This window comes from Desmodus rotundus, chromosome 11 (assembly GCF_022682495.2).
Source record: "Desmodus rotundus isolate HL8 chromosome 11, HLdesRot8A.1, whole genome shotgun sequence".
In the NCBI taxonomy this organism is placed as follows: Eukaryota; Metazoa; Chordata; class Mammalia; order Chiroptera; family Phyllostomidae; genus Desmodus; species Desmodus rotundus.
This window is the reverse complement of record NC_071397.1, coordinates 9,187,179-9,207,210: the sequence shown is the minus strand read 5'-3', so window position 1 is coordinate 9,207,210 and position 20,032 is coordinate 9,187,179. Positions and strand designations below refer to the sequence as shown.

General features: G+C 51.1%; 1 protein-coding gene across 18 annotated transcripts in view; it reads left to right on the top strand.

The window, feature by feature from the left end:
* The window catches only part of TRERF1 (transcriptional regulating factor 1), a 198,929-nt gene that overhangs the window by 151,055 nt on the left and 27,842 nt on the right, over positions 1–20,032 (top strand). For 14 of the 18 annotated variants that reach the window (XM_045193155.2, XM_024557899.4, XM_045193152.2 and 11 more), the window contains 4 exons: positions 11,815–13,491; positions 14,900–14,946; positions 15,836–15,986; positions 17,012–17,305. In XM_045193155.2, the coding sequence (XP_045049090.2) occupies positions 12,073–13,491; positions 14,900–14,946; positions 15,836–15,986; positions 17,012–17,305 (1,911 nt within the window). In that variant the 5' untranslated portion in view covers positions 11,815–12,072. Of the gene's footprint in view, positions 1–11,530; positions 11,640–11,814; positions 13,492–14,899; positions 14,947–15,835; positions 15,987–17,011; positions 17,306–20,032 lie in introns of all 18 variants that reach the window. The other 4 variants (XM_045193166.3, XM_045193165.3, XM_045193153.2 and 1 more) reach the window with 3 other exon arrangements.

Below are 20,032 nucleotides of genomic sequence, written 5' to 3'. Positions count from 1 at the left end.
AAGCAACTATAAATATATAGTCCATCTTCATTATTCACCGATTCCATATGTGCAAATTCTCCCACTCTCTACAATTCATCTGTAACCTCAAAAGCAATACCTGTGGCGCTTTCGAGGCCATCGCTGGGCACACGCGCACAGAGCGGTGAGAAATCGAGTCACCTGCCACCCTGCCGCCTAGTTTCGGCTTCCACGCTGTAAGCGAGGGTCCTCCTCATGGTCTACTTAGTGCCAGGTTTTGTTTATTTGTCTGTTTTCATATTTTTGTGCTTTACGTTGATGATTTTGCTGTTTCCAGTGGCCCCCAAGCAGAGTGCTGACATGCTGTCTAGAATTTCAGGGCAGGCAGGCTCTGATGCACCTCAGAGAGAAAATAGGTATTAGATAAGCTTCAGCCAGACAGGAGTTACAGTGCTGTCAGCCCCAAGTTCATTGTTAACAAATCAACAGTGTATATTAAATAAGGTGTCTTTAAACAGAAACACGCATGAACAAGATTATGTATTGATTGGTTGATGGAAGTGTTACGACCACAGGCTTGTAGGAACCTGACCCTGTATTTCCCTAGAAGCAGGGGTACAGCGCTTGCTAATTCGGTGTTTGGGGCAACTTGGTAGAACATAAGTACCATGAATAATGAGAATCAACTACTTACATATATATATATATTCTATTTTAACCTTGGCAGTCTTTCTATACCAGCTCATAGTTTCTATGTTCTTTTTAACAGCTGTATAGTATTCTGTCGTGTGGTTATTCCATGCTTCTCTTCCACCAGTCTCTTACTGATAGACATTTGGGATGTTTGCAACCTTTGGCTATTCAAACAACACTTAGGTGCACACATTTGTCTATAAGCCAGTTGTATGTGTCATATGTTATGAATCTCTGCTGTAACCAACTTACTAAACAGGGAATTCTGAACTCCTGGATATATATCCTAAAGACATTTTCACAGGGGCTCCTAAGGGGACACATCTGAGAATGTTCATCCCAAGTTGGCAGGGCAGTGAGGCGTGACGCTTGCACGTTCCCGCCTGCCGTGGTTGTTGTGAAGGGCTTGGCGCCGGGCCTGCCCTGAGGTTAGCGCCCGTGGAGGAGTGATCGTGGTCACTCTTCCTTCCCATTTGCTGAGCAGCATCTTAGTCCAGCTCCTCAGCAGAGTGCTGGTGGCTTTCCCGCTGCCCCCCACCCCGACGGCAGGCCGCCCCTCTGGGTTCCATCTGCACACAGAGCTGGAGGACGCCTGCTCAGTGTCAGGGACGGTCTGAGACTGGCGTTCTGGCCTTGGCGCTGGGCCGTGTCAGCTCGCTGAGAAGGGCATTGGCTCCTTCAGTTCCTGCTCTTCAGCCATGCACACAGGGTGATGTTTGATAAACTTGTTTGGTGCGTTTCATAAACATTGAGTGAATCTGCTTCGGCTTAAACACTGACCATGGTGCGGTGGGAAAGGGTGGCAGAGGCATTAAAACAGACATGTCGAGACACAGTTCTCCTCCTGTAGAACTTCAAGCCTAGTGTTGGTTGAATATACAGCATCAAGGTGACCGGCCTGGTGGAGTAATGTTTCCAGCAAATGGAAGAGTGCATGCGTGGGCCGTGAAACCCTCCCCGAGGGTTTGGTCCTCACAGTGTCTCCACAGTCTCTCTGCAGGGGCCCCTGGTGGGTACATCGCCTCCGCCCTCTGGTTTTATAGCAGCAAAAGGAAGCCGTTTTGGCAAAAAATTGGGACAGTGAGATCATAGAGGCTGATGACCAACAGGACATATGACTGGACCAAGTCCAGCCAGGTTTGGGGGCTTCCCAGGGGTGTTGAAAGGGATTAGCAGAGGAGGGAGCAAACCCAGAAAAGGGCAGGCTGTACCCTCTTGCTCTCCTAGGTCCTCTTAGTACCGTTTGGTGGGTGGATGCCACCCCCTTGGTCCTCCCACGACATGCACCCAAAACTCCTGCCAGTAGGGATGTCAGGTGAGGGAGCTTGTGGGGCATGTTCACTTCCAGCTTCATTCTGAACTGCTTGGCTTCTCGGTCACATCTGTACATAACCCTTAGCCTCGGCAGCAAGGCCCTGCTGATGAAACAGCAGCTCCGCTGGCTCGTCTCCTACAGGACGCCTTCCCCATTGGCTCCCTTGGTCTGTTCACTCCTTGTTCCCCTCCCTCTGCAGCTTCCTGGGGGCCCTGGGAGCCTGCTCAAGGTGCGCCTAGGGTGGGCGAGGTCCCTCGGGGCCCTTGAACGAGGAGGAGCTCCTCCGTCTGACTGGAAAGGCTGCCCTCAGAGAGGTCACGCCCTCGGGGAGGTGCTGCTGGGAAGGCCTCCAGCCCCAGATAATGGGCGTCCCTCTGGTCTGTTTCTTGACTCCCAAGAGTCCCCCGAAAGTCTCAGAGCTCTGAGCCAGAGGCCTTGGGGGTTGCTCGTCGAAGCATCCTCATCTTCCAAATGAAGAGCTGGGGTCTGCGGCATTGCCCGAGGATGAGGCCTGTGTCGCTGCTGCTCTTTACTGGGGTCTGACGTCATAACCTGGGGTTCCTCCGGTCTGAAACCCAGGCAGGAAAGCCACGTGAGACCAAAGATACCCCAAGCACGAGCACACCAGTGCGCAGTTACTTCACACACAAGGGGCATCGCACACTGTCGCCCAGTGACCTGCGAGCTAGTTTTCCAGAAAGAAAGGGTTTGGTTTCTCCGAGACACCCACCCCGTCTCTGGGGCCTTGGGTGTCCAGGGGCTTTTGATTTTTACAGTCTGAAGTCTCTGAAGGCCACAGACCAAGCCAAGCCTGCTGCTCCATTTGGGAAGTGAATATCTGCTGCGTCCCGGTGACAGTGCTGGGCACTCCCCTCCTGGTCACACCTGCAGTGGAAGCCAGTGGGCTGTTGGCTCTCTCGGCAGCTCAGCAACCATGTGTGGGCTTGAGTGATTGAAACGTAGCTCGCGGGTGCTCGACTTGTGTTTTCTTGTGTATAGTTCACTCTGATGGCAGGGGTGGAGCCACGGGGTCCAGACCTACCCACCAACCAGCACCCCCTCCCCTGTGTCTTCACCCCCCAACACACACACTCCCTGGAGCTTCGTCAGAGCAACTGGAGGGAAATCTCCCACTCCTTCACCCTGGCCCTGCCCTGCCCTGCCCAGGTCAGCTTCGGGGATGGGCATCCTTTCTCTGGCCAGAGTCCCGAGGGCTGATTCATAAGGCCTGAGTCCCAATCCTTGGGGACAGGAGTGGAGAATCCTCCCTGCAGGCCCAGGCCTAGACCCCTCTAGCTTGGCACCCTGACAAGACCCTTTCAGAGTCCCGGACAGCCAGGGTCTGCCTCCTGTGCATTCTGGTCCCTGGCTGGAGGGACCTCAACCCCCTTCAAGGCCCTCCTCTACCTCTTTTTTATGCAACGTCTTGGAATCTTTTGGAAACCCTGCCTCCACCCTCCAGGCTGGGAGATTAAAGACACAGGATTTCTGGTTTTATCTGCTCCAGCAGAGTCTTGGCACGGCAGGTCCTCAGTGTGTTTGTACGAAAGGTGAGAGAGAGCACAAACGCTGGTCTCTGGACCCTGAGGGCAGAGGCCACGTCCTGGTCAAATCGGGCACAAACTAGGCCTTCAGTATGGTTGCAGATCAATCCTGAAATTCTCCCAGCATCTCCTCCTCGGGAGAAACTTGTGACTATGAAGTAGCCAGGGTTTGGGTCACTCAGGAGCTCATGTGCGAATTGTTCAGGTGTCTCCCTGCCTTGCTTCTCTCTGCAGACCTCTCGTCAACCTCGGGCTCTCTGGTGCCCTGCTCACCACACTGTAGTTACACAGTCCTTGCCCATATCCCTGATCTCCCTACCAGCCATTTGTAGATGAGGGTAGCTTGAAAAACTATCCAGGAATATATCAACAAGGCCTGCTCAGACCATGGCTGCCTCCTCCAGGAAGCCACCTGAGGTTCTTACGGTCCCCTCTTCTCTCCCCACATCTTCAGCTTCCACACCCTCCATGCCAGCTCTGGAGGGAGAGGAGGAGCAGCGTGTGGCAGGTACCCAGGAAGATGATGTTAATTCCTGGGTAGAGAATTACTGCTAGCCAGAGAACGCGGTGACAATGAGGACCAGGGACTTACTCCATTCTCCAGGCCACAGGAAGTCCAAACTCCTCACTTTGCAGCTTCTCACTGACTGTGAGTCAGTCTCCCTCTGGATCCCTAGGGCTTGGAGGGAGCAGTTGATGCCACAGGGTGAGACTCGGGGTTGCAAAGACAAATGTCCCTTGCTGCCCAAAGGAAGTCTTGAAAGTCCCCCCACAGCTGAGAATAAGCATGAAACCCGAAACAAGGAGCTTGGGGCCTTGAGGAACAAGAGTCAGCCAGTCTCTGCCCGGAGGAAGACCTCAGGCCCACTGCAATCATTGGCAGAACTCCGGCATGGTAATTGGGTTACCGGAGTATAAAATACCCACTGGCTTTATTTATCAGAAGACTAACCACAGCATTTAGAGCAGCAGCATTGCTCTACAGAGACCATGAACCACAAATCCACGTCTCTGAGAAGTGCCTTGGCTTCCCCCTTCTTTTGGGTGTTGGGGAGAAAGTAGTACAAAGACTCCCAGGGAAATCCAAGTTCAGGTCCTTTGACAGACCCGTGAGGAAGGCTGGACTAAAACCTAAGCCGAGTCATTTGGGGAATTGTGTATACAATCTCGGAACGATGGCCCAGTGTCGGAAAAAGGGAAATCATTTTGTTTTTCTTCCTCAAACAAGCGGTGGCGGTCTGGCTGGAGCAGGGTGTTACCCCTTATGAATTGTAAGCAAACAAGTCCTGCCAAGACTTCGACCAAAGTCAACATCCTCTCTTTCTCTCTCTCTCTCTCTTTCTGGTTCAAAGGATGGTTCTCTTGGACAGTCTCCTTCTATAGCAGCAGCCTGTGCTCTGTCTGCTGGTGCCCCTGGGTGTAGGGAGGGAGGGCAGAGGGACTTCGTTCGATGCACTGGACAGGGGACAGCAAGCTGGCTGTGGCCAAATCCATCCCATACCTGTCCTTGTACAGCCTGAGCTAAGAAGTGCTTTTACATTTTTTTAATGGATGAAGAAAAATCAGGAGAAGAAACAGTAATATTTCTTGACATGTGAAAATCATATAAAATTCAAATTTCTGTGTCCATAAGTAAAGTCGCACGGGAACACAGTCACGCCCATTCATTTATATTTTGTCTGTGGCAGCTTTCCCGCTACCAGCGCAGAGTCAGGGCAGAGATCAGGTGGCCTGCAAAGCTGGAGCTGCTTAGCAGCTGGCCGTGCGCAGACAGCCTCTGCTGGAGGTCCGTGCGCTTTAGCCCACTGCCCACAACAGAAAGTAGTGAATTCCAGGCCTTGGTTGTGTCAAACGCATGGAAACCTGGGTTTGAAGTGCCTGCTCTGGGTCCCTTTCGCCCAACTCAGCATTTTCGTTCAGTGAGTGTTTACTGAGCATCTGCTCTGACCTAGTCACGGGGGGGGGGGGGGGGGGGGCGGGGGGCACACGACAGGCAGGATGCAGTACCTGCCTTGGAATCACTGGACGGCTAGAGGGCGGGTGGGCACAGAAGCAGGTCCTATGACTATCGGGCTTCAAGGGGAGTGTAGAGGGCCCCCCTCAGCTTGTAGGGGGCATTTATTCATCGAAACTACTCCAGAATCCTGGGGTCTTGCTCTAAGGGAGGCATTGACTAAAGAATTGTGAAAGTAGTAGTTCTGTTGTTTACTTCATGACTGATAAAGCTCCCGGGGCCAATTACCCAATAGGAAACGTGCACAATGAGCGTAACACTTACCTTATTAGAAAAGTAATAAAGACATGAATCCTGAGTAGGTATAATAGTAGTTCTCTGAGACTGACTAATTCGCTAAGAAGTCTCCAGGTTTTAAATGCTATGTCTAAAGTAGCCCTTTGACAAGAATCTGAACTGTGTAGAAGGAGTGGAAATGGGGGTTTGCACAAGCATTCTTGTACAAACATAAAATGTCTCTGGAATAGACAAGAGCCTGAGTGAGTGTCCCAGAGGGTGCTGGGAGCCTGGGGGTGTGTGGGAGGAAGACTTTTTGCATATACCCTCATTTTAAAAATTTGATCTAACTTTTCACTTTATTTTTAAAAATTTATTTGGGCTAATTTTCACTCTTTTATATACTCCTTTATGCTTTTTGAAGTTTAATTGAATATAGCACCTATTCAAAAAATGGATAAATTTAATGTAAATTAAATAACACACAGTTTTGCCGTTACGTCTTTAAGTCTTTCTAGGGGGGTTCTTTTCCCTCTTTTTCACTTAACGTATGGTTCTTGGTTGCCCACTGCTGTGTGCCAGGCACTGTTCTAGGTTCAGCAGTTCCATCTCTGGGCCTCAGTTTCTTCATCTGTAATGTGGGGAGATTAGGGGGCCTCTAAGGCTTGGGAGGGCATCGGACTCAAAAGGAGGGCTTGTTGAAGCACAGACTGCTGGGGCCCAAGAATTAGCATGGATAACTAGTTCCAGGTGATGCTGTGTCTGCTGGCCCAGGAACCGCACTGTAGGGACCCGCCTCTGACTTTCTGACGCTCTTTGCATATAAATAAACCACCTTTGCAGTTCTGAATATATCAATGAATGAAGAATGCATTGTTCCTGTAGCTCAGAACACAAAGTAATCCCTCTTGCCCAGCAATTTGGGAGCACTTAGCAAACAAACCAGACACGTCCACAGAAGTAAAGTTATCCAGCTTCCACTTGACCCACAGGCCCAGAAGGGACCCGACATCCAGCGTGGTCATAGTCTGGTGAATTTCAACAAGTTATTCTTCCTGGAGGAGGTGACTTTATGGCAAGGCTTTCCAGAAAGGTTAAGGGGCAAGGTTTAAGCCTGGCAGGGCATTCTGAAATCACTGGACCTAATGCCCACCAGATAGCTCTGCTGGCCATGGGGCCTCAGCATGGACCCCTGCACCTGCCTCCATGCCTTCGTGCACGCTGTTCCCTCTTCTGGCATGCCCTTCCTGGCCCTCGCGCCTCTTTAAGCCCCATTTGCCCATCAGAACCAAGATGAAATCTAACACTCTCCAGGGGACCTTAACATCTGCTCGGCCTACACTGTCTTTTCCTTCTACCTACATCAACTCACTGGGACACTTGACCACCATCTTATTTTTTCACTCATTGATTCATTCATTTAATAAATATGACCCCTCCTATTGGAGGGGTTACAGTGTGCTGGGCTTGAGAACAGGATCATAGGACAGAAAGATCCATCAATCACACAAGTGCCCTGGTGGGAAAAGAATTACAAACCAGAACAGTGGTTTGAGGGAAGGAAGGTGGTTTTATGAGAACACACAGGAAAGGCCCCTGGTGCAGACTTGGGGTTGGGGGGTCAGGGTAGACTCTCTGAGGAAGTCCAGTTTAAGCTGAGATCTGAAGGATGCCCAGGACTTGGATAGATGAAGCGGGGAGAAGGGGAAGCTTTCAAAATTGGGGGCATCAGCTTGTGCAACCTTCCCATAGTGGGAGGCAGCCTGGGAGGTTCAAAGAACTGAGAGAAGACCAGAATGGCCCAGGGTGAGGGATGGGAAGTCGGTACAGAACAGAAGAGGAATTTGTCGTGAGGCTGGGGACGAACTTCGCAGAGCCCTGTCAGCCTTGCTCGAGGCCTTGTTCGCGATCTTGATTTTTGACCTGGGAGAGCTAGGGTGTCATGAATGGTTTTGAACAGGGGCGTGATGGAATCAGAGTCATGTTTTGAAAAGTTCAGTCTGCCGCGGCTCTCTGGGGACTGGACAAGATAAAGCAGGGAAACCAGCTGGAAGGCTGCTGAAATAGTCCAGAAGGCAGATCCCGTGTCTTGGACTAGGGTCATAGTAGTGGGACAGAGGAACGTGGTTGGGGTTAAGAAAATTTGGGCCCTGACCAGTGTGGCTCAGTGGGGGTGGGCATTGTCCTGCAAATGGAAAGGTCGCCAGTTTGATTCCCAGTCAGGGCACATGCCTGGGTTGCAGGCCAGGTCCCCAGTTCAGGGTGTGTGACAGGCAACCAATTGATGTTTCTCTTGCACGTCGATGTTTCTCCTCCCATCACCCCTCCCTTCCTCTCTCTCTGAAAATAGAATATTTTTGAAATATATTTTTTAATAAAAAGAAAAAACGGGGAGGTAAATTGATAGGTTGTGGTAGTCAGTTAAGGAGGACAAAGGAGTCCAGGGAGAGACTTTGGACGAGCGTCCATTTTGGAAGAGATGTTGTTGAGTTTGCCTTTGACCATGAAAGTGGGGACGTGGAGTAGGCAGCTGATGAGGACCTCGGCCCCTCCGAGCTGGGGTCAGTCTTGGGTGTCAGCAGGTTATGTGTGGGGTGTGAGGATGTCAAGGAGAGAACATGTGTGAGGAAAGGAGGGATGTTCCCTCCGATTGGGTCATCAGCCCCTGAAGGGCAGGGCACTTGGAGGATGGACAGACACTTCCCACTGGCCACACAGGAGATATTTATTTCATTTCTCTTTCTTCCTGTTCACCGTTATCCAAGTTCAGCTCTTAATTATGTCTGACCTGGATGCAGCAAGAACCTGCTAATGCCTCACTACTCAAATTTTGATGTGCACACAAGAGACTTGGGTGGTTTGGATAAAATGCAGCTTCTGATGAACAGATCTGGGCTGAAGCTCCCAAGTGATACAGACCACATCGTGAACACGAGGGGAGTTGGTCTCCTCCCTGCTCCTGAAGCTCGGTGCCCTCACGCCCAGAATCCTTAGGCCTCTGCTCAGAAGCCTGCAGTGGCCACTCACAGCTCACGCGTAACTTCCCACTCCTTCCCTTCATTCCACCAAACCAAACCCCTCGCTCAAAATTGGTCCATCTCCTCTTTGCTGTTCAGAAAGGTCAGAGACCAGCTCCGGCTAGCCTTCGGCTAAAGGGGGACTACTGTCATGCTCCCCGAAGTTTGCTGCCTAAAAGCCCCCACAAAAGGGCTGGTGTACCTCTCCACACCATGCCCCTCTCCTTTCTTGGAGAGTGAATAAAAACTTCATTCTCTACCAAAAAAAGCCCCCGTAAAATGATTTTTTAAGACTATATACCCCTCACATACTTTTAAGCTTACATCTACACTTTTAATCATACATTTGTAGACTATGCAACTCCCAGTATATTATAAACATCGATAACTTCACATCAAACTATTACATCATGTTTTAAATGTATCCAAGAGAATCTGAACACCATAGCAATCTGATACCTGCCATCACCCCTTTTAAAAATGCATGAACACGCTCTTCGTTAATGCTCAGTGTTCCTTTTTCTCCTTGAAATTTTATTTCTGTCTCACTTTCCCCACGGAATTTTACCCGAATGTAATATGTGCAATACAGTTTTATGCTTAAAACTCTTTCATTTGTTTTCCCTATCATATTTCTCTGTAATAATTTTATATGAAGTTAAAACTTTTTTAATTTCCTGAAATCATAAAGCTCTAAGTATTAAAATTTTGTTCTGGTTTGAGTTATCATTACAATTATTAATAGTGTGCAATTGACCAAAACAACACAATTGTACTACTAACTTGGATAAATAATTGATAAGCATAAAAACTAAAATTATATTGAAAATGCTTCTTAGTGAGATGGTGATGCTGGATGATCTTCTTAAATAATTGTTTTATTCCACCAATATTTTGAGTTTAATTGTGTTGAAAGCTAACAGAAGGACGTGGAACAGGTAATGCTGTAGATTCTGGGGCCAGAATGCTTTTTGGAAGTGACGGGGTCACAGCTGAAGAATGTGCAGCACCTGGCCAAGTGAGGAGAGAGTGAAAAGGCGTTCCAGGCAGAGGCAGCAGCGTGACGGAAGAGGGGCCTCAGTTGGACAAGGCAGTAAGAGGGGTAGACCGTGGTGACATAAAATACATTTTTTATTGGCGTGCAGTCCACATACCTGTGTGTGGCCAGGCCGGAGTGTCCAGGCTGGGCCACCCCGTAGTGAGCCACCCATGCAGTTACCAGCCAGGTCCAGAAACAGAATATTGCTACTCCTGGGCTATTTCTTCCGTTTGTTCATTTATCCAAGGAGGAATATTATTTATTGCATGAGACGTGAGACAAGGATCAGCATCTACTGCCCTTCCCTTTTTCATTTATATGCAGTGAAAACCCTCACTCACCTGAACTCGTACATGGAAATCAAAGCTTTGTTAAAGCAGGGCCACTTGGTTAGTTCTTGATCTGCTGCGGAGTTGTAAGCCAAAAATCACATAGTGATCACTAGCAATTTCATTCGAATTACTTCTGTTTGACCTTCCTAATTAAAAAAAAAACAGAACCGGAGCCCTGGTCGGTTGGAGTGTCCCGTGCACGGAAAGGCTGCAGGTTTGATCCCCGATCCAGGTGTGTACGGGAGGCAGCTGATCAATGTTTTTCTCTCACATCAGTATTTCTCTCTCTCCTTTCCCCCCTCCCTTTCTCTCTCTCTAAAAGCTATGAAAACAAAGTCCTTGGGTGAGGCTAAAGAAAAAAGATTGGAAACCCTTCCCCCCCCCCCCCGCAAAAAAAGATTTACTACACATTTATTAGAGTTGCTTGCTTTCTCAGTTTTCTAAGTGTCCTCTTGTGTGATGGCCAGGAGTTTAACCCCTGGGGCAGTAAACGCAGGTAAGATGTGGACCAGAGTGGATAAGAGGCTTGCCCTTCTTTTGTGAGGGAGGGGGGCTGTTATGAAACAGCAGGTATAGAGGGACAATGCGTACCCCTATCGCCCGTCAGTTCTAGAAAAGAGTTTCTGTGGAGGTTGAGGATCTGGAAATTGCGTGTATGGTGCTTGGACAGTCTGTGTACTCCCAGGGGGTTGCATACCCCAGTTTGAAGTCCACAAAAGAATCTATTTGGGCCCTGGCTGATGTGGCTCAGTGGATTGGGTGCTAGCCTGAGAACGAAGGGGTCACCGGTTCGATTCCCAGTCAGGGCACATGCCTGGATTGTGGGCCAGGTCCCCAGCAGGTAAACACATTTATGTTTTTCTCCCTCCCTTGCCTTCTGTCTAAAAATAAATGATTAAAAAAAAAATCTATTTGGGCTCAAACCAGACTAGATCAGTCTCCAAATTTCCTAGTTCATGTTTCTAAGAGAGGGAATCTGATTGGCCCAGCCTGTTTTTTTGTGTGTCTGCCAGGCCACATCACAGTCCTCTGGCCACAGGGTCAGCCCTGTGCACAGATGTTTCGCTGAGCAGGGACCACAAGGAAGCAGGTACCTACACTGACCTAACAGGCAGACTAACATTGAAACCATCTCCAATTCTGTTCTGCTGGAAATACATTCTACAGACTATGAGATCCCATACTGTGATTTTTATCTTTTTATTACATGCATCTTTCCTCCTTGTATTGCCTTATTCATGGACCCACTACCTTTTCTAACTGTTAGCTCCTCAAGAGCTGGCCCATGCCTTAATCATCTCTTCGCATTGTGCCTTGCACTGAGTAGGTGTCTGATAAGTATTTGTTGAGCAGATTAATTGATTAATGGAAGTCTTAAACTTCTTTGTATCTCCCACAGGTCCTAGAGTAGTGCTGGGCCTTCAATAGCAGGGTCCCAGAAGAATGTTTGGAATGAATCAGTGAGCCAAACCGTGAATTAACAAATCAGTGCACTCATGCGCCATTGGGTAATGAGCGGCATGAAAGGGAGGGTCAGGGTGTGCAGAATTGGTGCAGACGGTGTCGTGCTTATGACACTGTCTCTAATTGAGTCTCCTGTTTCTATTTATTTCTGTAACTGGTCGTGGTAGGTATAATTGCTCATTGGTAAATCCTTTCCTGTTCTCTGCATCTGTCCTGCAGGTGTGAGCGGCATCTCTTCACCACGGTGGTGTTAGGTCCGGACCTCAGCCCGGGTGGGGATGGGACATCCCCCGCTCTGCCCATGAGTGGTACAGGCCGACAGGAACACTTGGCTCCAGCCACATTCACAGACATGTCAGCCGTGGAGTAGTGTGGACGCTTCCTCTCACCTTCTCAGGGTTTCAATCCTTTTGGGTTTGTGTCACTGACCTTTTTTTATGATTTTGTGGCTGGACATTCACGACCGAGGCAGGCACCATGGGGGATCAGCAGCTGTACAAGACCAACCACGTGGCCCACAGTGGTGAGAACCTTTTCTACCAACAGCCACCACTTGGCGTCCATGGTGGGCTGAACCACAACTATGGGAATACAGTCACAGGGGCTGGAATGGATGCCCCTCAGGCCTCACCCATTTCCCCTCACTTCCCTCAAGATACTCGGGATGGGCTAGGCTTGCCTGTTGGCTCCAAAAACCTTGGCCAAGTGGATACCTCGAGGCAGGGAGGGTGGGGTGGTCACGCAGGGCCTGGAAACCACGTCCAGCTACGTGGCAACCTGGCCAACTCAAACATGATGTGGGGGGCACCAGCCCAGGCTGAACCCGCCGATGGCTACCAGTACACCTACTCCCAGGCCAGCGAGATCCGGACCCAGAAGCTCACCAGCGGTGTCCTGCACAAGCTAGACTCTTTCACCCAGGTGTTTGCCAACCAAAACCTGCGGATTCAGGTCAACAATATGGCCCAGGTGCTGCACACCCAGTCAGCAGTGATGGATGGAGCCCCTGACAGTGCCCTCCGCCAGCTGCTGTCCCAGAAACCCATGGAGCCCCCAGCACCATCCGTCCCTCCCCGCTACCAGCAGGTGCCCCAGCAACCTCACCCTGGTTTCACTGGTGGGCTGTCCAAACCAGCTCTTCAGGTCGGGCAGCACCCTAGCCAAGGGCACCTGTATTATGACTACCAGCAGCCATTGGCTCAGATGCCATTGCAGGGAGGACAGCCACTGCAGGGCTCACAGATGCTGTCCCAGCACATGCAACAGATGCAGCAGCACCAGTATTACCCACCGCAGCAGCAGCAGCAAGGTGGGCAGCAGCGTATGCCCACGCAAGAAATGCAACCGCAGCTGCAGATTCGCCCGTCACAGCTTCAGCAGCAGCAGCAGCAACAGCAGCTGCAGCAGCGGCAGGGTTCGATGCAGATACCTCAGTATTATCAGTCCCCACCCATGATGCAGCACTTGCAAGAGCAGCAGCAGCAACAGATGCACCTGCAGCCGCCTTCTTACCACAGGGACCCCCACCAGTACACCCCGGAGCAGGCGCACGCTGTGCAGCTGATTCAGCTGGGCTCCATGCCCCAGTACTACTACCAGGAGCCTCAGCAGCCCTATAGCCACCCCCTCTACCAGCAGAGCCACCTGTCCCAGCACCAGCAGCGTGAGGACAGTCAGCCCAAGACGTACTCAAGCGACAGAACGGTCCAGGCCATGCAGAGCTCCCATGGGGACCTGGGGCCTTCTGATACAGGAATGGGAGACCCAGCAAGCTTGGACCTGAGCCGGGTCGGCGGCGCCCTTCCCCATCGGCCGCTCTTGTCCCCCAGTGGGATCCACCTCAACAACGTGGGGCCTCAGCATCAGCAGCTGTCTCCCAGTGCCATGTGGCCCCAGGTATTCTCTCAGTGGAACTTCCTCCTGGTATCTAAGCCATAGGGCTGTGGACACCGAGTCTCTGCAGTGTCCAGCCCTGTCTCCGACCCCGTCAACCCCTTTGTTCTTTATTCATTCCCAAACCTTAACCTCCGTGTGCCAGACACTGTCGATGTCAGGCACTTGGAATATAGAATCAACTTTGACTCAGTCCTCTGCCCACAGAGCTGCTAATCTCACTAAGAAAGTGGCCATAACACCGCATCAGGTCCTGAATGATGCATGTCATGATAAGGCCTTGAGTCAAGTTTCCCGGAGACCACACGGGTCTGTATCCTCAGGCTGTGCCCTGTGAGAGTGTTCCTCATTTGAGAGGGAGACCACATTATGACAGCATTTCCCGAGGTATATCACTCAGAGCCGCAGTTCTGTAGAGGGTTTATAATAGACATCCTGGGAGGTGGGTTGGTTCTGTGGATAAATAAATTTGGGATTTCTTAAAACCTGTTGCAATGTTAAAGGGCATCTCAGTGCCTTTAAAATGCTAGTGTGCACTGTGACTCTCCCAAAGGGGTACAGACATGTGCTTGTAGTTGCAGAGATGAAAACTTTAGCTGCCCACGGGGTCCAGGAAGGTAAAGTGAGTAAGTAAGATGTCCTGGGATGAGACAATAATAGGGAGGGGTGGTGACTGAGGTGGCCTGGAGAGCAGATGTGCCATCTAATGGCATTCTTAAGATTTTTAAAAAACAGTTTAGCCAAACAAAATATGGCCGTTGGCCAGACTTAATCTGCAGGCCACAGTTATTAAACCTTGCTTGTTTGCTAAACGTATTTGACCACAGAAGAGCCTGCTGTGTGCTGGACACTGGTCACACATTGGCATATTCCAAGTGCCACACTTATATCATATGACAGCACGGTCAGGGGAGGGGAAGACCTTGAATAGGACCTGGTTAGATGGAAAGAGGCCTCTGATGGAGGTTGAAGGCCAGAGATGACCAGCCCTCGATTCTGTTTGTTAGGGGCTCAGGCCCTGTAGTAACTGAGAGCCTTTGGGATAGAAAATGACATGGTCAAGGCTACAAAAGAGTTTCAGCAGGAGGTCTCCTGGCATGATGCTGTTTCATACAGCTCTCCATTCTGTGTCTCCCATGGGAATGAGACCTGTCTGCACAGAGTGGGTGGACCGGGAGAACTGGAAAGAGCCAGTGGGGGATTGAGTCTTGCCGGACTCGTGGCTGGTGGCAGCTCGTAGACTGAACTGTGGTCCCAGGTTAGGAAGCAGGCAAGGGAGAGCGGTCTCAGGTGTCAGGCAGAGGCCGGGAAATGCAGCCCTGGGGTTCCCCAGCTCGAGGACACCTCCCCTCAAAAACACACTTTTCTGTTTCTTCTCTCTCTTTTGGTGTCCTGCGTGGTTCAAAATTAGATGCACCTACCTGATGGCAGAGCCCAGCCAGGGTCCCCTGAGTCAAGGTAAGACGGATGAGAGGAGGCTTGTTGGCATTTTGGGAGACTGGGAGGTTTTCCTGTGTTGTCTCTTCATGATCCACTTCCAAATTCAAAGTCAGTTCCTCAAAGAAGTCTATAGGAATAATAACAGCAGCAGCTCTTGTGTTTGAGTACTTACAGAGTGCTAGGCACTCTGCATTACGTGTAATAAGTAACCCAGTGGGGGTGGGTATGACCACCATGTGCCTAGATACAGTGAGCACTCAACCAATAAAAATATTATTATTTTACAAATGCAAAAACTGAGGCTCAGAGAGCTTAAAGTTGTGCCTCAAGCGAGCAACAAAGCCTCTATTCTGCCCACTGTCCATTCATTCAGTCAGTGAGTATTTACTGAATACCTACTGTGTGCCAGGCAGAGAACTAAGCTTTGAGAATGCCACAGTGGGTAGTTCAGACTTGTCTCCTCCCCTTGTGGGCATGGTAAATAATTAAAGACTTAGCCAGAACCTGACAAAGTTCCAAAATGTGCTGTCTGGAAGCTGAACCAGAGGACATAGACATACGTCTCTAAGGGAAGGTTCTGGAAGAAGTGTGCCCAAGCTGACTTGAGAAAGTTAATAAGCCATAGGTGGGAAAAACCTAGCACCTGAAGGCCTAGGATGAAGAAAGATGTTTTGTTCAACTCTTGCATGACTTTGAATAAGTCCTTTTCCGCCCTTGAGCCTCAGTTTTCCATCTGTACATTGGGCTTAGTTCTCTGGAGGGTATTGGCGGGATACATTGGGGCCACGGACAGTGGAGCACCGGATGAATAAACTGGGTTCGTCACAGGGCGTGAGGTCTTGAGATAAATAACTGTTTCCCTTCTTCAACTTACGTGTCCTCTCCATTTGGCTCTACCCTCGAGCAGCGGCCAACCAAAAGGAGTGTTTGCAGAGCAGACTGATGCCAAGAACAAGCTGACGTGCTCCATCTGCCTGAAGGAGTTCAAGAGCCTGCCTGCCCTGAATGGCCACATGCGGTCCCATGGGGGAATGAGGGCCTCCCCCAGCCTCAAACAGGTTAGTCAGGGCCAGCCCTCCCCCCACCCCCACCCCCCTTCTTCCCAGGCCATGTGCTGCTTGCTTTGCTTTGCTGCCATCAGACAGTCAGGTGAGCTGTGTGCAGGCTCCTGGGGAGGCACAGTCCTTTCCTGACCTGGATGCTTAAGCTGTGACCCTGGGAGCCAGTCAGGTCAAACAGTCCCCACTTGCGCTGGCCTCATGAACAAGGGTCAGAAACGGAAGTGCTAGAAATCCTTTTAGGCAATATCAGCCTCCCCACCTCCAGAAGCAGACAGCCAAGAAAACATGTAGGTGTAATATTTTAACTTCTGCTGCTTGAAGCAGCCAAGACCAAGGTCGCTCGGACCTTCTGTATCAGTAGGTGAAGGCCAGCACGTGACCATCAGGCTGTCAGCCAGCATCTTCTACTCACCAGAGCACTAGAGTTAGACTCCAGCATCCAGAGATCTTTGAATGTCCTCAGGATTATCCACGCAGGATATCCATGTTGTGAGCTACCTCCTTGCACTTTTAGAATTAGATTAAAGTTCAAAGAATTTTCTCAGTTATCTGAGTATCACTGATAGTAGTTTAAGTCTATGGGATTAACTCTCTGTTCACCAAAATTTGGATCACCCAGGTCACACATCTTCTGACCACGCCAGATAAAAGCTCTGTCTTCCATTTAACAGATGAGTAAACATAGAGTTAAAAGGTCCTACACAAGAGCTTTTTTTTCCACCTGATTACAAGGCCACATCCTTTTCTTTAAATGACAACCACAAAAAATTCTCTTCACATATGTTTTAATATGCAAGTGATACGTGGTCATGATTTTTTAAATGTTAAATAGAGAGCGTGTGCCCTTGTTCACGGCCAAGGCCAACTTACATCACTTGAGCCGAGGCACTCAGGGCTGCAGGAAGGAAACCGCCCTGCAGGGGTCCTCTCTCCCGTGCATGATGTCCTGGAACCTCTCAGAGTGCATCCCTCCTGTGAGAGCTGCTCTCAGCCCAGGATCAAAGCCTTTATTGTCTGTGTAGGAGGAAGGAGAGAAGGCCCCGCCACCGCAGCCCCAGCCACTGCCGCCTCCGCTGCCACCGCAGCTCCCTCCTGAGGCAGAAAGCCTCACGCCTATGGTCATGCCCGTGTCTGTCCCTGTCAAGCTTCTCGTGCCCAAGCCCAGCTCTAAGAGCTTCGCCAACAGCGTCGTTGCCGCCCCCTCTGCCAGAGACAAGCCAGCCAGCTCGATGTCGGACGACGAGATGCCCGTACTCGTGAGGATGACCCTCTCTCCCCCACACTCACCCCAAGGGGCTGTCCCCTGCACGCCTGCTGTGAGTTGCTGCTCTGCCCCTCCTGTCTGGGGTGGGAACATCCCTTTGCTTTCTTGGAGATGGGGACAGATCTTCCAGGGTCACTGGCCTGAGCTCAGACATGGGTAGGTCTCTCAGGACTGAGCCCCCAAGGCCATGGGAATCCCATCCTTGCCCACCCTGCTCGATACGTGGGAACACCTGTTATGCCGCCAGGCTGATGGTGTGGGTTAGAGCCTAAGAGACCTGAAGGTGTTCCCCGATTGAAACGGAAGGTAACTCAGCTGGTAACACAGTTATTAAAATATGCAAGCACTGTCCCAGATAACATAGCTATTGCCCAGGGCCCTGGCCCCTCCCCTAGGAGCTCCAGACCTCCCCCAAACCATCAACCAAAGGTGGCACAGCAGGGCCTTCAGGCAGTAGCCCTGGCATCTGTTCTGATGGTCAGCCTTACCAGATGCTTAACATTCTCAGCACCATACCTGTGTGAATACCTTTGGAGGGCCTAGTTCACTGTGGTTCCCAAAGTAATTCCACTGAGAGGCAGCCACCCCCCACCCCCAACGTCGGGAAAGCAAAGAGATTTGTGCTTCCTCACTCACTGTGAAGTTTTCTTTCTCAAATTTCAAGTGCTTCATCCAAGCAGCTGAGCTGGGCTCTGGAGCAGAGATTCCTCTATCTCTCAATTTGTCTCTCTCCCTCTCTCCCCCAGTGCGTAACCCACGAGGTTGATTACATCAGATTTGTCCCCTCCCGACAAATGGTTGCTGGGTCATATTTGTCGTTGGGGAATAGAGTTTCTGGGATTCTAGGAGACATGAGGCTGGGGCCGGCCAGAATGAGGGTAGGGAGGATGATGAAGAGAACTAGAAAAGTCCGGAGAGAACCTTTTTGGTTCTCTGTAATATCAAAGCCTCAGAAGAGGAGGTTGACGGAGAATGCTGGGGTGAAGATTCTCATAGCTGGCAGGCCTTAAGGCCAGCAACAGGCAGAGAGATGAAATGACACAGCCACGCTCCCTCTTTGCCCAGCGAATTCCTGATTTGGTGGGAGAGGCTCTATTTCCCCCCCTGTAGAACTCTCAGCCCGAGGCGCAGACTGTAGGGTTCCTAGTCTCACAGGGGTCAGCGCCTCAGGCAGCGCACCTGCCCCAACTTGACCGGGATAAAGACCAGGGCAGATGAGAAACAGGGCAGCCCTGGGTGTGGCTGGAGGGGAATAGACCTGGAGTGATTAGGGACTAGGCAGGGGCAAGGGGGTTCGGTGGGGGTTTGCTCAGATGGTCCCGAGGAGAGCTCTGAACAGGGTTTTGAAGGCAGAGGTGAACTTGGCTTTGTGGAAAAGGTAAGAAAGGCATTGTAAGTGGGGAGATGAGCATGTAGGTGGGACTGAGTAAATATGAGCAAGGCCCTCACATGTAATATAATGTCCAGGGAAGAGCCCTGAGTTCTAGTCCCATCTAGCCATCTTCCCTGCAGGCGGCTGAGACCCTCCCCTGCTCAGAGGCTCCGTTCTCCCCCGACCTTCAGGGGTTGGACTCACTGGCCAGCTTTTGAAACTTCTCAGTGCCAGACCCTGCTTCCAGAGTCCAAATCGCTTGGCGGGGTGGAACCTTGTAAATGCTTCCTCTCAAGCGCCATCAAGGTCTGGCATTCTCAGTGGCTTCCCTGACCCAGGGTCTCAGGGCCTTGCCAGGAGAACAGGACCCAAGGCTCCTGTAAAGGGGCCCAAAAGGGGCCTTTGGTTCTGTGATCAGAGTCTGGATTCTGGAGCAGGATTGAAGTCACGTGCGAGGGTCCGCATGTGCCCCGATGACCTCGTTTGTTACCGGGAACCGGGTGTGAAGTTTCAGGCTTGCTCACCCACAGTCATCCTCTCCTCATTCTACTCAGCCGCCTCTCTCTGCCTCCACTGGAGGCCTCGAAGAGCCCTCGGTTGGGAAGAGGGGTCAGGTTGGGGTCGTTCTGGCCTGAGGAGAATTCCCTGGGGATGAGCTGGGAGCCGAGGCGCCCTCTGCCCCTCCTCTCTTCCCCACCGCCCTACTTCGCTAGACTGCCCCCCAGTGGCCGGGAGGGCACCAGAAGGCAATGGAGCCCAGGGAGACACGGCAGGGTGCAGCCTGACGTGCTGAAGTCTTCAGCAGGGGCCCTGAGGGAGAGTAGCCAGAACTAGGGCACTGGGGCAGGTCACATGACCTGGAGGCAGTTGGTCACATGACCATGGCCAGCCCTTCCCATCATCCCCTGCTGCCTTCTACTCAGGCACCACCCTGGGCTCAAGAATTGCCAGAGGCTGCAGCTGGGACAGGCACTGGCCTGCAGGGCCTGGGAGGGTGCCACAGACAGCCCAAGCCTTTCTGCAGGTATCTCCACCGTCTCTCCCAACCTTCACCACCGCCTGTCCAGCCACACCCAGCTCTTGGTTTTTCTGGGCTGAGACTGGCACACCACCCAAGTCTGTTCGTTCGGCGTTGGCATGCCCTGCTTATCTATTTACATGCATATGTTTACTTCTTACTATATATGTGTCCACGTGGCAGACCTTCCAGACCAGGCTTCGTTCCGCTGCCACAAACTAAACTACCCCTGCTGACAGGAAGCCAGTGTAGGAGGCGGGCTTGCTACAAATGAGCGCCCAGTGCTGGGAGCAGTGGTGAGGGGTGCTGAGGGGCGGTGAACCGGCTACATTTTGAGGGGTGTACATGAAATGGGCCTTAAAGATCACAGATGGCGCTCCCTCGGCCCC